Below are 17,145 nucleotides of genomic sequence, written 5' to 3'. Positions count from 1 at the left end.
TATTGACAACACTAAGTGCTCATGAGGATATGGAGCAACAAATCTCATTCATTGCTGATGGGAATGCAAAATGGTACAGCCACTTTGGAAGATGGTTTGGCAGTTTCTTACAAAGCTTAAACATAGTCTTACCATATGATCCAGCCATTGTGCTCCTAGGTATATATGCAAATGAGTTGAAAACTTCTATGTCCACACAAAAACTTTCACATGAATGTTTATAGCAGCTTTATTCATTAATTGCCAAAAATTGGAAGCAACCAAAGTGTCCTTCACTAGGTGAATGGATAAACACTGTGGTACATCTAGGAAACGGAATATTTTTCAGCAATAAAAAAGAAATGAGCTATCAAACCATAAAAGACACAGAAGAACCTTAAATGCATATTGCTAAGTGAAAGAAGTGACTGCGAAAAGAATACAGATGGTATTACAACTATATAACATTCTAGAAAAGGCAAAATTATAGATAGTAAAAAGATCAGTGGTTGCCAAGGGTTGGGGGGAGAGATGAACAAGTGGAGGACGGGGGATTTGTAGGGCAGGGAAACTATTCTGAATGATACTATAATGGTGGATATATGGTATTATGCATTTGGAAAAACCCATAGAACTGTACATCACAAAGAATGAAACTTAATGTAAACTTTGGACTTTAGTTAATAATAATAATGTATTAATATTACCTCATCAATCATAACAAATATACCACATCAATGCAAGATGTTAATAACAGGAAACTGTGGGCAGGGTAGAGGGTGAGTGGGAGTATATGGGAACTCTCTGTATTTTCTGTTTAATTTTTCTATAAACCTAAAACTGCTCTAAAAATAAAGTCTATTAAATAAAGGAAAATATGGTAACTACATCCCATCAAATAGGGAATATTGATAAAGAGATAGAAATTACTTTAAAAATAACCAAATAGAAATTCTGGAATTAAAGATGGAGGGCTTGAAGCAGTCTCCACAGGCTGCTTTCACGGAGAGGATTGAAAGTGGTGAGCAGATACTCACCTTCATCATCCTATCTAAGAGAGAGTGTTGGAAATCAAGAGAGGCAACAGGAGGCACCCAAAGTGAAGGGAAGCAGGGAAGCACGACAACCCACTTGGTGGGATCAGAGGTATCCTGGAAAGGTGCCTGCATGTGGGGAAGGGACAGAGGAGAGATCCCTGGGGCTCCACACTTTCCCTACGGACATTGCAATCTGAGATGTGGGAGGACCCCTCCACCGCAGCATCCCTCTGGAATAAAACAGAGAACTGCCTAGAGACTGTACAGCGGCATTACTCTAGAGAGAAGGCACAGTGGGGTTCCACTGACTTCCAATCCCTGGATGCTGCAGATGGCACCATTCTGAGGTCACAGCCCCAGAGTACTGCATCTATCTGGGGGCCAGCTCCATTGCTGCCACCTCCCCATTACTGCTGCTGGGCCAGGAAGGGAGTGGGGAAGCCGGGAGTTCTCACAGGCCCTGTGGGTGGCTGCCACGTGTTCCTGCCATCACCAGGGAACCCAAGCAGAGCAAAGCAAGCACCCACAGAGCCAGCGCCTGTTGCCACCACCTAAGTAGCCCTAAATATATATGCAGCTACCATAGGAGCTCCCAGATTCATCAACTGAATTCTACTAGATCTAAGAAAAGAAATAAACAGAGACATCATAATACCCGGGAACTTCAACACTCCACTGACAGAACTAGACAGATCATCAAGGCAGAAAATCGACAAAGAAATGCTGTACTTAAATGGGACTCCAGAACAAATGGACCTAACAGACATTTATAGAACACTCTATCCCAAAACTGTAGGATATATTAAATATATTCTTCTCATCAGCACATGGACATTTTTTTAAAGTGTATTTTTAATTCATGTATGTATCATGTAAAACATGTTTTGAAGTATATATACATTATCAAATGCTTGATTCTAGCTAGCTGACTAATGCTTTACCTCTCATAGTCATTATTTTTGTGGTGAGAACATTTAACATAGACTGTCTTAGCATTTTTCAAAAATACATCAAAATTAACCATAGTTGCCATGCTATACAACAGATTTTTTGAACTAATTTGAAGAATTTTGATTTCCATCTTGATTTCATCATTGATCCAAGGATTGTTCAGTAGCAGGTTGTTTAATTTCCATGTATTTGTATAGTTTTGAGAGTTCCTCTTGGAATTGATTTCTGTTTTTATTCCGCTGTAGTCTCAGAAGATACATGGTATGTGGCCTTAAGGCCACAAAACAAGTCTCAGCAAATTTAGAAAAAATGGAAATCATACCATGTATCTTCTGAGACTACAGCGGAATAAAAACAGAAATCAATTCCAAGAGGAACTCTCAAAACTATACAAATACATGGAAATTAAACAACCTGCTACTGAACAATCCTTGGATCAATGATGAAATCAAGATGGAAATCAAAATTCTTCAAACTGAATGACAAAAGGGACACAAGCTACCAAAATCTCTGGGACATAGAAAAAGCAGTGCTAAGAGGGAAGTTCATTGCCTTTAACAACTACATCAAAAAGACAGAAAGGTCATAAATTAACAACCTAATGTCACACCTTAAGAAACTAGAGAAAGAAGAACGAATGAAACCCAAAGCTAGCAGAAGAACAGAAATGACAAAGATCGGAACAGAATTAAATGAAATGGAAACTAAAAAAGCAATACAAAGGACCAGTGAAACAAAAAGTAGGTTCTTTGAAAAGATTAAATCGATAGACCAGTAGCTAGATTAACCAAAAACAGAAGAGAAAGGATTCAAATAATTTCAATCAGAAATGAAAAAGGAGACATTACAACTGATGCCACAGAAATATAAAATATCATCTGTGACTACTATGAAAACCTCTATGCACACAAACTAGAAAATCTAGAGAAAATGGATACATTTTTGGAAATACACAACCTCCCAAGCTTGAAGAAAGAGAAATCCTAAACAGACCAATAACTAGTAGCAAGACTGAAACAGTAATAAAAACTCTCTCAGCAAAAAGAAGCCCAATAACAGATGGATTCACAGCCGAATTCCACCAGACCTACAAAGAAGAACTAGAACCTATCCTGCTGAAACTGTTCCCTGAGAAGGAGGGAATCCTCCCTAACTCTTTCTACTAAGCCAGTATCACATTGATACCAAAGCCAAGAAAGTATACAACAACAAAAAAGAAAACTGTAGACCAATATCCCTCATGGACATAGATGCAAAAATCCTCAACAAAATACAAAATCCATCAGCACATCAAAAAGATAATTCACCATGATCAAGTGAATTTCATTCCAGGGATACAAGGAGTGTTTGACATATGCAAATAAATAAATGTGATTCACCACATAAGCAGAATTAAAAACAAAATCCATATGATCATCTCAGTAGATGCAGAAGAAAGCACTTGATAAAATCCAGCACCCTTTCATGATAAAAACCCTCAACAAACTAGGAATAGTAGGAACATACCTCAAAGTAATAAAAGTCACATATGACAAACCTTCAGCCGACATCATACAGAATGGAGAAAAGCTGAAAGCATTCCTCCTAAGAACTAGAACAAGGCCCTCTGGGAGGCCGAGGTGGGTGGATCGCTTGAGGTCAGGAGTTCGAGACCAGCCTGAGCGAGACCCCGTCTCTACTAAAAATAGAAATAAAAATTATCCTGACAACTAAAAAATATATATATAGAAAAAATTAGCCAGGCATGGTGGCGCATGCCTGTAGTCCCAGCTACTTGGGAGGCTGAGACAGTAGGATCACTTAAGCCCAGGAGTTTGAGGTTGCTGTGAGCTAGGCTGATGCCACGGCACTCACTCTAGCCTGGGCAACAAAGTGAGACTCCGTCTCAAAAAAAAAAAAAAAAAGAACTAGAACAAGGATGCCCACCGTCACCACCTCTATTCAACACAGTGCTTAAGTCCTAGCCAGAACAATCAGGCAAGAGAAAGAAATAAAGGGCATCCAAATTGGGAAAAAGGAGGTCAAACTATCCCTGCTTTCTGATGATATGCTCTTGTATCCAGAAAACCTTAAAGACTCTGCCCAAAGACTCCTAGAATTGATAAATTCAGTAAAGTCTCAAGTTACAAAATTAATGCACACAAATCAGGAGCATTTCTATACACTAATAACAGTCAAGCTGAGAGTCAAATCAAGAACTCAATACCATTTACAATAGCTACAAAGAAAATAAAATACCTAGGAATACACATAATCAAGGAGGTAAAAGATCTCTACAAGGAGAACAAAACATTGATGGAAGAAATCACAGGTGACACAAATGGAAAAACATCCCATGCTCATGGATTGGAACAATCAATATTGTTAAAATGTCCATCCTATCCAAAGTGATTTACAGATTCAATGGCATTCCCATCAAAATACCAGCGTCCTTTTTCACAAGTCTAGAAAAAACAGTCCTAAACTTCATATGGAACCACAAAAGAGCCTGAATAGACAAAGCAATCCTAAGCAAAAAGAAAGGCACTAGAAGCATCACATTATCTGATTTTAAATTATACTACAAGGCTATAGTAACCAAAACAGCAACGGTACTGGTACAAAGGTACACACATAGACAAATGGAACAGAATAGAGAACCCGGAAATAAAGCCATATAGCTACAACTAATTGATTTTTGACAAAGCAGGCAAAAACATACATACACTGGAGAAAGGATGCCCTATTCGATAAATGGTGCTGGGAAAATTGGATAGCCATACGCAGAAGAATGAAACTGGATCCCTATCTCTCCCCTTCTTAAAAAAATTAACTCAACATGGATTATAAGACTTCAACGTAAGACTTGAAACCATAAAAATTCTAGGAGAAAACAGGCCGGGCACGGTGGCTCACACCTGTAATCCTAGCACTCTGGGAGTCCGAGGTGGGAAGATCACTTGGGCTCAGGAGTTCAAGACCAGCCTGAGCAAGAACGAGACCCCGTTGCTACTAAGAAACAGAAAAAAATTAGCCGGGCAACTAAAAAAAATACAAACAAAAATTAGCTGGGCGTGGTGGTGCATGTCTGTAGTCCCAGCTACTCAGGAGGCTGAGGCAGGAGGATCGCTTGAGCCCAGGAGTTTGTGATTGCTGTGAACTAGACTGACGCCACAGCACTCACTCTAGCCTGGGTGACAGAGTGAGACTCTGTCTCAAAAAAAAAAAAAAATTCTAGAAGAAAATATAGGAAAAACCTTTTTGGACATTGGCCTAGGCAAAGAATTTATGACTAAGACCCCAAAAGCAAATACAGCAACAAGAAAATAAACAGAACTTAAACTAAAAAGTTTCTGTACAGCAAAGGAAATGATCAACAGAGTACATAGACAACCTACAGAATAAGAGAAAATATTTGCAAACTATACATCTGACAAAGGGCTAATACCCAGAATTTACAAAAAAACTCAATCAGCAAGAAAATAATAACTCCATCAAAAAGTGGGCAAAAGATATGAACAGATTTTTTTTCAAAAGAAAATAGACAAATGCCAACATATGAAAATATGCTCAACATCGCTAATCATCAGGGAAATGCAAATTAAAACCACAATGAGACATCACTTTACCCTTGTCAGAATGGCCATTATTATTATAAAAAGTCAAAAAGCAATAGATGTTGGCATAGATGCAGTGAAAAGGGAATACTTATATACTGTTGCTGGGAATGTAAAGTAGTACAGCCACTATGAAAAACTGTAGGGAGATTCCTCAAAGAACTAAAAGTAGACCTACCATTTGATCCGGCAATCCCATTACTGCTGGGTATCTACCCAAAGGAAAGGAAGTCATTTTATAAAAAAGATATCTGGGCCGGGCGCGGTGACTCACGCCTGTAATCCTAGCACTCTGGGAGGCCGAGGCGGGAGGATCGCTCGAGGTCAGGAGCTCGAGACGAGCCTGAGCAAGAGTGAGACCCTGTCTCTACCAAAAATAGAAACAAATTAGCTGGCCAACTAAAAATATATAGAAAAAATTAGCCAGGCATGGTGGCACATGTCTGCAGTCCCAGCTACTTGGGAGGCTGAGGCAGTAGGATCGCTTAAGCCCAAGAGTTTGAGGTTGCTGTGAGCTAGGCTGATGCCACGGCACTCACTCTAGCATGGGCAACAGAGTGAGACTCTGTCTCAAAAAAAAAAAAAAAAGATATCTGCACTCCAATGTTTATAGCAGCACAATTCACAGTTGCAAACATATGGAATCAACCTAAGTGCCTATGAACTGATGAGCACTTGGATTAAAAAAAATGTGGGGGCCAGGAGAGGTGGCTCTCGCCTATAATCCTATTACTCTGGGAGGCCGAGGCAGGAGGATCACTTGAGGTCAGGAGTTTGAGACCAGCCTGAACAAAAGCAAGACCCCATCTCTACTAAAAATAGAAAAAATTAGCCAGGCATGGTCGTGCGCCTGTAGTCTCCGGTACCTGGGAAGCTGAGGCAGGAAGATCACTTGAGCCTAGAAGTTTGAGATTGCTGTGAGGTAGGCTGATGCCACGGCACTCTAACCTGGGTGACAGAGCCAGGCTCTATCTCAAAAAAAAAAAGTGGTATATATAAACCATGGGGTACTACTGAGCCATAAAAAGGAATGAAATGATGTCTTTTGTAGCAACTTGGATGGAACTGGAGACCATTATACTAAGTGAAATATCTCAGGAATGGAAGAACAAATATCACATGTTCTCACTTATAAATGGGAGCTAAGTGAGGGACACATATGGTCATAAAGTGGTGTAATGGACATTGGAAACTAAGAAGGGGGAGAGTGGTGGGTTGAGGGATAAAAATCTACCTATCATATACAATGCACATTATTCTGGTGATGAGCACACTAAAAGCCCTGACTCCAGTATTATACAATTCATCCACGTAACAAAAAACACTTGTATTCCCTAAATCTATTGAAATAAAAAAAAAATACAAGCATCAAGTAACAGATCTGCAGTAGCGCTTTCTGTTCCTAGGCCACTTTGCTTAAAACTAAGCTAAAAAGGCCCATTTTTTCTTTCATTTAGTAGTTGTGAAAAATTACCATATCTAGTAATATTTCTTGATTATATGTATCAATAAAAGTAAAAGATTAATGTGTTTTCCAGCCAGTTGATTAGAATTTTACAAAACCTGTTCATGTACCCAGGTTTTAATATAACTTAATATATACCTATTTTAAAAATTAGAACTGGTACTCATACATAAGCACAATTACTTTGGGGAGTATTTGTTATTCATCTCACATTTTTTTAATATACTCACAGGAAAAATTTCCTAAAATCCTTCCTGTATTCATTCATATTTAGACTTCTTGATTTACTCTTTGAGATTCAGATTAAAAAGTCTTGTTTTGTGCAAAATTCCCAAGGTTTTTAAAAATTACAAATGCAATTGTTCTCTTTCAGTATAACAGGTGTAGCTATAAAAGAATATAGCTACAATTTCTGTTATTTAGAAATCAAGTAGAAGTAGCTCTTGTTTAACAAGCTTTCTCTTTACTAATTTTTAAAATGTACTATTATTTAAAACTAGATACATACAGATAAGAATATCTTATCAATATTCCTCATCATTGATATGATAAAAATCTTAAGTGAAAATAGAACATTATGACAATTTTTAAAAAATACATTTCCCCAGCCTGAGCAAGAGTGAGACCTCATCTCTACTAAAAATAGAAAGAAATTAGCCAAACAACTAAAAATAGAAAAAATTACCCAGGCATGGTGGCACATGCCTATAGTCCCAGCTACCAGGGAGGCTGAGGCAGGAGGATCACTTGAGCCCAGGAGTTTGAGGTTGCCGTGAGCTAGGCTGACGCCACGGCACTCTAGCCCAGGCAAGAGACTGAGACTCTGTCTCAAAAAAAAAAAAATAGATAAAATAAAATAAAAAATATATTTCCAAGCAAGCCAGTATACTGACTGGTATTTTGTACTTATCTTTATTAACACTGCTAAAAATGGGTAACAGATACCAGAAAACCTTAGAACTCTGACGTGTATCTGGAAAGATGGTAAACTCATTTTGAAACAAAATCCTTTCTGAAAACTGAGCATACTCAGCTACTAGAGGTACATGCTAGTTCCCCAGGTTTTAGAGAGGCAGATAAAGGAAAAAGGAAGATAAGTAAAGCATTAAAACTAACACTCAGACTGAATTTGAAATGGATAGGACAAGGAAAAGAGTGATACAAGCAAGAACACGGGAGCACTGGGAGAGAAACTAACAAGATTGGTCAGATTTTATTTGGTCCTCACATCAAAATAAGGAATATCCTGGGTACATACTAAAAGAGAATGAGAGATAATAAAGTTAGGGCAAGAAGAATTCTTGATGGGCAATGTGAAAATCCTGTATCTGGAAATGAGATGAAAAAAAAATTTTTAGTTACATGTTGTCACTGTGCTTTTTTATTATCAAAGGGAAAATTGGTCTTATTAATACTGCATTATAATAGACTTAGCATATTATTTTTAGTCTGCTTTGGAGACAGAGGTAAAAGGCTCTATACTCCAAACCAAACAAAATAATATAGCCAGTAAAGCCAACATTGATTTTTTTCTTTGAATTTTTAACTAAAATGTAAATATTAATAGTTATAATTTGATAAGTTTTATCTCTTAAAACATGAATGAGGTTCTTGGACACTGAAGAAAATTCATATGAATTCAATCTGTCTACATTTCCACGGAAGACATACTAAACATCAAAATCAGGTTCTTAACTATCCTTTGCCAAGAATATTTTGTCCTCTCTAATATTTTGCTAGTAAAAAGATATGCCACTATTTTGCTTTGGGCTAGATTATATTAAATAAGGCTGACCTACAAGATATTAAATAAAAGATTCAGACTGGTTCAAAATTGCTCTCTCTCTGCAATAGTAAGAGGACAGTCCTTTTTCAAGCCCTTGTTGAATTCTCAAATATAATTTGACTTGTTAAAAGCCAAGGTATGTGAAAGTATAAGGTATGTTTATATGATAAACAGCAAATATAATAAAAAAAATCAAGTTATAATCTTTTTTTAAAAGTATGAGTTTCTAAAAAAGGATAAAGTCGTTAATTCTCACTTCTGCTTTATGATGCAACTTAGAGAATATAATCTCTTAGATTCAGTCTTTTTAAAAAATAAATCTAGGTATAAACAGAGAAAGGTACTATGAATTCCTTTTGAAAGGAAAGACAACACTAAACACAAACCTTTTTCTCAAAATGATTTGATGGCTGCATAATTACCTCCGTGCTAATATCATGATATTGAGTTGAAGCTGCCTCGCACTTGAGCCTGAGTTTTGCCACCAGTTGCTCAAAGTCTTTAACTTCACTGAAGCGAAAAGCTGTTTTTCCTTTGATGCTAATGATGACAGATTTGCTGGAATCATTTGTCTTATCTATAGCTAAGACCTGGGGGGGGGAAACATATACAAATGAATCGTATTTTCCCTTGCTGTTGATACATTCAGGTAAATTATGTTTGGCTTACTCTTGTGTGGCTAAAAGTTTTGGTCCATGGTATGCCTTATTAAGAAATAGACCGCGCACGGCGGTGGCTCATGTCTGTAATCCTAGCACTTTGGAAGACTGAGGTGGGAGGATCACTTGAGGCCAGGAGTTACAGACTAGCATGAGCAACATATTGAGACCCCATCTCTATAAAAAATATAAAAAATTAGCCAGACATTATAGCACCTTCCTGTAGTCCCAGCTACTTGGGAGACTGAGGCAGCAGGATTGCTTAAGCCCAGGAGTTTGAGGTTTCAGTGAGCAATGATGATGCCATTGCACACTGCACTCTGCTGGCTGGGCAACAAAGCAAGACCCTGTCTCAAAAAAAAAAAAAAAAAGAAATAGACTTTGTGTACTAGTTGCAACAAAGATACATGTAACCTCAGTGCAGGTTATTTCACTTCTCAAGGAAAAAGTTTAACTAACACATACCCTTTAAACACGACAATACAAATGTAAGAATTCTGTAATGAATACTGACAATTTATTTCTGACTTACATAAAAGCTATCAATTCTATTTTTTCTGACCAAGTATATCAAATGTGAGAGTCTAAGTTTTGGTATTCATGTCATAAATGTCTGAATGATAAAGCTTCATTCTGCATCGTTTTAAGCCCTCATCTTTTTTTTAAATTTTTAATTTTTAAAAATGTTCACTTTCAGTAATAGCTGTAAGGCTTCACTAAAAGAAACAGAATTTCTCAGAAGCTAGTACTCTTACCCTGAAGAATAATATTGAACTTAAAAAAGTATTTTAAATTACTAAAGGGATACTGCATGTTGAGTTTTTAATAATTTATAGAATTAAAGGACATTTTACTCTGTGAAAACATTTTCAAACTAAAAATTTATACGCAACCAAATTTATATTACCTCTCGTAACGGAATGATTACACTACATAGACTGCCATCTTGGCTAGCAAAGCAGATATAGTTTTCCGAGATGCACATTTTTCCATGAGTATTAAAGTGGCTGAATGGTACCCATAAGAAACATTCATGTACTTCTTTCAATGTCTCCTCTTTAGGTAGCCTAAAAAAGGCATTAAATTGCTCACTGTGGGCTCGATTTTCTAGACCTCTGTAGGAAAGAAAAAAAAAAGGATGAGACCCAAATAATGAATTTTAAAGTGTACACATGCCTATATCAATTAATCTAAATACACTGTAAAACAGATTAAACACTAAATGCTATGTTCTCTGACAAATTCTGAAATAGAAAAAAGCACAATGATTCCTAACAAACTCATTTTGTTTGTTCTTTTTTTCTGATTTCATTTTATGAGTAGATTAAAATGCACAAAAGTTAGAGATGATGTAGGTCTTCAAACCATCTGTTAAGGGGTGATTTGCTGGAACACTACTCTTATATTATCATATATTCATAATATGTGAGTATGGCTAAAACCAATCTTGGCAGACAATAATTTTCATATCTGGTTACCAGAAAATCAAGAGAGTTACCCAATATAACAAAATAATGAAAATTTATGGCATCAAAATTTAGAGGGGAAGAATAGTCCATAAAAGAGAATACTAAAAATTGAAATAAAAATTTGAATGTTTAAAAAAATCCAAAGTAGAGGAACGATAAAACAACACTGCTTGCACATTGTTGGGCACAGGATAGGTGTCGATAAATACAGATGACTTGTTAACTGATACATAAATATAGAAATAAAAAGCAAAGAAAGCCATTTACTTGCTTTAAATAGTATAATTTTTCTAGAAGCACTAAACACTTGTACTAAGCAGCAATGCCATCTGGGATAGTAAGTAAATTATTCAAATTCTAACTCAAATCCAACAAAGTTAAAACTAAATTCATCCTTTCTGCATATACTATTTAAATATGTGGCATTTCATTATGTCTTTCAAAATAATTCTGATAAATATGAACAGAAACCATGACCATGTTAATTTTTATCTCACTTAAAATTATAATTTGGTGAGTTATTTCGTTATCATTTAAAAAGATGAAGTCAATTTATGTGAATGAAAAGATGTCCATGATGTAAGGGGAAAAAAAGCAGATTGTAAAACAATATGTGAATATTCAGACACATTCATGTTTTTTGCAAATATTTTAAAATTCATGCATGAAAAAGCCTGGAAAGATATACACTAAACTTAACTATCATCATTATGCTTCTGTATTGTTTAAATTATAGAAATAATACATATTTGTAAAAACAATAAGCAGAAGCAACAAAGATATTCTATTTTAGAAAAAAGCCATTTGGAGACTAAGTCCCAATGAGTTATTATTCTTTTTCACTTATTAGAAAAAAAGACTTTACATATATATATATATATGATTTTCAATAGGCTTTCTTAAAAATGCACACAGACAAAAATGAATTTACTATATCTCATTTAAATACAGACTTGGTAATGAATAACTCATTGATAGATGACCTTTTAGACTATATTTTTAGGGAAATAAAATAGCTAAAAATTTTATGCTTATGGTGATCAATCAAGGAGCAAACTACAAAAACAAATGCCCAACTATAACATAACACAAATAGGATTCTTAAGCTCTATAGAGTTCTATTTATACAAATCATGCATACTGAGACCTAACTTTAGTAATAAAGTATAAAAAATTCACCTGGCTGATCTAATTTCCAGAAAAGCAGGCAGGCTCACAAATAAATCCTTATGTATATGGATTTTAGGAATGGTTTAGGAATAGGCAAGGGGAACAACTACATCCAATTAGGGCTATGTAGTAATCATGCAACCTTCCTGGTCACTTGTTCTGGTCTATCCATAGGACCTTGGCTTAGGTTCCTCTTACACTTTTCCATACAGTCATCATCCTTGCCAGAAGCTACTTTCACTAGCTATTTCTGGATCCTCTCCTCTCCCCCTCCTTTTTGGCATGTTCATTTCAGTCAACTGTTCTGAGTGTTGAGCAGGATGAAACGGCTCTGGTCAGTTTCAGCAGACCAGATATAGTGGCAAAAAGCTACCAGACAGATACTTCTGAAGTAGGTACTAGTAATGATTAACATTTACCTAGTGTTTTTATTTTACAAAGTGCCTTCCTACATGTTTTACTCATTCCTCATAAAGTGTCTTCTGACATAGAAATGACAGATGAAGAAACTGAGGTCCTGAGAGATTATGGCTTGTCTAAGGGTTGCTCTACTTTAATTCTAAAGCCCATGCTCCACTGACTCTACTAACTTGCCTCTTCATAAAAAAATTATGTCAATAAATTATTAAAACAATAAACATGTTTAATAATTTCAGACTTGAAACTATCTAGACTACTCATAGAGAAATTTAGTTAGACTAATCTCAGACACAAAAGTCTCTACAATTTTAAAAGCACTCCAGGGCAAGTCCTGTCTGAATCTCAAAAAATAATTTTCAAACCTAATTTCTACTATTTCTTAGAATTAAATTTCATGGAGAGGAAGATACTATTTATGAAATGCATATGAATGAACTCACAAAAAACCACACATATCCATGATCAACTTTGAAGAAAAATTATCATATAACAGAAGAATTAACTTTTAATGTTAATCAATGCTATCATTCCTATGGTCAAACAATACTTTAAAAAGTAAATATTAATTAAGCTTTGAATACCTTTTGGTGATTTGCAGAGGATCATCAAGGATTGGGTCATTATCAAATGTTTCTTTATCAAAAAGTCTCCTTATGGCATAGTTTGCCAGCTGTTCCATAAGAAGGTATGTTTGGTTAATGTGTAAAAACATTGAAAAGTAGTGATTCTCCCCTTGGGAACACACATGAATACTCTCTGTTAGTATGACATTTGAAGTCTTTTCAAGTTTTGAGACTGCATCCCAGGAGATAATGAGTTTTACTGCAAATAAGAGTTATAAGCAGGTATGAAAATTCTCAATACCAATTTATATTCATTAATCAGGTTTTTTTAAACAATAATTAACCACTTGAAAGTGCTGTGAACAGCTAAAATATTTTAGATTTCAAGATTAGTTAAAATTGTGAAGCATCACCATGAACATACAATAACTGGTGATTTTAAGAACAGATAATTTTCTGATTTGATATTTAAATCTGTTTCTTTATATAATTACATAATTATATAACTACTGACATAAAAGCTGTTTGTATGTGTGCTATAAATAATACTGTTTGATTCTTCATTGTGGCTGCGAAGTGGGGTATGGGCCATTAGGTACTATGGTACTATATTTATGTTTAAAACAAGGATTAAAACACAGACTAAAGCAAGTAGGTAGTTTATAACATGGGATAGAAAGCAGTTATATGCTAGATTGCTATCATCATTTAATATTCATTCACTTCCCATAATATGCAAGGCATTCTATACACACTTCTAATTGTTCCTATATTAAACAACCAGCCTTAAAAAGATTTTCTCTAGAGGAAATGAACTTTTACGTGTACAGTTTAGCTATCTTTAATATCAATTCCATTACTTTATTTATGACCTAACACCACCACAGAATTGATAGGTCAGACAGTAAGTTCAAAGCCATGGTAAGCAATAGAAACCACTTACTTTCTGATCCCAATAAAAAAGAATAGAAGCTCAGAAAGTTGGTGCTAAGATAAAGCCAGCCCTGACAAGGAACCCGTCCTTTCCAATAACTGCACGAATAATAGGTCACTAACTTCTCTTGCTCTGGTAAACCAAAATATTTTTCAAATTTCAAAAGGGCTTCTCGAAATTTCTCAGGATCATCTTCTTTTGCAAAAGAATGTTTTCCCTCTTCAGCAATTAATCCCTAAAGGAGACAAAATATTTTCTGAAAATTCATCATCACCTACCAATAAAGACATATCTCATACATTTAAACAGATTATTGAATACAACTGTACAGTTAGCCCTCTGTATCCATGGGTTCTGCATCTGGGAATTCAACCAACCACGGATTTGAAAATATTTGGAAAAACAAGTCCACAAAGTTTTAAAAAGCAAAACTTGAATTTGTCACACACTGAGTACTATGTTGAATCCACACAAATAAAGTGATGCATAGTCATTGTATTTGGTATTATAAGTAATCTAGAGATGATTTAAACTATATGGGTGGATGTGCATAGGTTATATGCAAATACTTTGCCATTTTATACAAGGGACTTGGAGCATCCATGGATTTTGGTGTCTATGGGGAGTGCTGGAACCAATCCCCCATGGATACCTAGGGATGACTATATATATATCTATACAGGTACCTACAGTGTATGTATATATGTGTGCACATGCATAATTCTCTAAGGATAGAGAAGAGCAGATTTTCTTCAATTATGTACTTAGGTTTCTGCTAATGCCTCACAAGGAGCTACCACAAATATAGGTGCTAAATATCTTCTTCTGAATGAACAAAGGGTTTATTCAAAGTCAAAACTCAAGAGATATTGAAATGAAAGTGTCCCAAGAGCACTCACAAGGGCACCAAAGACAAACCACCAAAGACCTCACAATTTTTCTTTAGCATTGATTCTGACATTCATACACGTGCCTCTACCAATCGTGAAAGGTGCCAGTGAAACACTGACCTTCCATGCAACTTTTGATCCACATATAGGAGAATCAAACATTGTAGTATTTCATCTACAAAATATGTCCATGCCACTTACTCTTATCTTTCCTTGTACAAAATTAGTAATATCTTCATTTGAATCAAACACAGATAAGGTCTTCATTATATTTTGTTCCAACCAATCCCAATGCTTCGTTATTTCTTCTCTGTTGGCTCCTGAATAATAACATAAGAGAAAAAAACACTCAAGGAAAATTCCACATCAAAACTGTACTTAATATTTAAAAGTTTAGTTCAAAAAAAAATAAAATGTGCTTACTTTAAAAAATGATGGTCATAAAGGAATAAAGGTACTACATTTATTCTCTACTTCATTCCTATATGTGGGCATGAACAATATTTCTCATTATAAATAGAAAGAATAAAATATTTAATGTAATAGGAGAAAAGTAAATACAACTCATGAAAAAAAGATATAAAATTCTGAAAACAAGATACCAGTAACTGGTGCCTCGAGAGTAACCACTATCTTTTAAGAGACTGTATAGAGTACCAGAAAATACATATACATAATTCAATCTTTGGTCTTCAGATAATATAGTTAGTACTGTCTCTATAATCTGTGTGGCTAAAAACAGCATGCACGTGACAATCCTATGCATGTTGTGTAAATGTGGATTTCAATTGTGGCCACCCACTCTACTTATTTCAGAAGCCATGCAACCTTTGCTCAGAGTCACCACATTCATTAAAAGACCTAGTAAACTTAAAAATTTTCATGAAGTTTAGAAACCCTGTAGCAAGATTAAATCCAAGTGTCCTGCTAAATCAGTGTTGAGTGGCTTGTGGAGGGTCAGATTAAATATTATTAGCTCCAGTTTGCTTTGGTTTGAAGAATATTTCAAAATCTTCAATCTCCCCCTATTACTTACATACCTTGAAGATCTTCCCAGCATTGTGGATTATACAAATCTCATTCAAAAGAAATATATTAACTTTTTTTTTTTAGAGATGAGGATCTCACTATGTTGTCCAGGCTGGTCTCAAATACCTGGCCTTGAGCAATCCTCCTACCTCAGCCTCCCAAGTAGCTGGAATTACAGGTATGCACCACTGTGCCCAGCTATGTTGACCTCTTAGTATGTTTTAATGATATATGCAGACTGACACATTAAAAAATTTATTGACATTGCAAAATTGCCTATTTCCTTATAAATCAGTTAGAACTTTATTTGTGTTACTAAAGTCACCATACCAAGAATAGTAACTTTCTTTAATGAACCACAAATAAAAGCGATGGAGAAATGTTAAGGCCTTTATTTTGATTCTTTAGCTATAAGGAAGCTTCATTAGTAGGTAACAACTATATTTCTGTATCAGGTTCATTTGGGGGAATGAGTTATATAATCATCCTTTATTTTTTTAACGTAGAAAGGACATTTTTTTCTAAATAATTTCTACCAACCAGATTTAGAGTTGAGATTACAGAATTATCATGTCAGCAGGTATAATGTCATCTTCATTTTGTTTAAATGGCATTCAATTTAAGAGAGCCAGGAGAAAAGACTGGCAACACTAAGAGAAATTTAGAGAGAAATAAAAAAATAAGCCACACACCCTAAAAAATTAATTGTATACTGTATGTTCACGCATATGAACTGTCCATAAATTCACGTGCTTTTGTTCCTTTTTTAAGCATATCCACTTTAGAAGAGAGGGGGAGAAGAGAGAAAGAGATAAAGGCAGTCTTTCAATATTAAAAAGGCTAGAAACCTGTGATTCTAATTTAGACCAACATTATAACAGCATCACCAAAAACATAAAAAAACTATGAATGCGGGTTTTATTTTTTTTGGAGACAGAGTCTCACTCTGTTGCCCAGGCTAGAGTGCCGTGGCATCAGCCTAGCTCACAGCAACCTCAAACTCCTGAGCTCAAGCGATCCTTCTGCCTCAGCCTCCCGAGTAGCTGGGACTACAGGCATGCGCCACCATGCCCAACTAATTTTTTATATATATATTTTTAGTTGTCCAGCTAATTTCTATTTTTTTTAGTAGAGACGGGGTCTCGCTCTTGCTCAGGCTGGTCTCGAACTTCTGAGCTCCAACGATCCACCCACCTC

The 17,145-nt window shown here is 35.5% G+C and overlaps 1 protein-coding gene across 1 annotated transcript in view; it reads right to left on the bottom strand.

Moving 5' to 3' along the window:
- TBC1D8B (TBC1 domain family member 8B) overlaps positions 1 to 17,145 on the bottom strand; it is a 63,793-nt gene that overhangs the window by 31,766 nt on the left and 14,882 nt on the right. The window contains exons 3-7 of the mRNA XM_045537902.1: positions 15,121 to 15,239; positions 14,039 to 14,264; positions 13,114 to 13,354; positions 10,381 to 10,588; positions 9,237 to 9,404 (exon numbers count right to left, since the gene is read on the bottom strand). Of these exons, the coding sequence (XP_045393858.1) occupies positions 9,237 to 9,404; positions 10,381 to 10,588; positions 13,114 to 13,354; positions 14,039 to 14,264; positions 15,121 to 15,239 (962 nt within the window). The remainder of the gene's footprint in view (positions 1 to 9,236; positions 9,405 to 10,380; positions 10,589 to 13,113; positions 13,355 to 14,038; positions 14,265 to 15,120; positions 15,240 to 17,145) is intronic.

Source organism: Lemur catta, chromosome X, assembly GCF_020740605.2.
Source record: "Lemur catta isolate mLemCat1 chromosome X, mLemCat1.pri, whole genome shotgun sequence".
Classification (NCBI taxonomy): domain Eukaryota; kingdom Metazoa; phylum Chordata; class Mammalia; order Primates; family Lemuridae; genus Lemur; species Lemur catta.
Note: the sequence above shows the minus strand (reverse complement) of the source record. Positions and strands in the feature narration are given on the sequence as shown.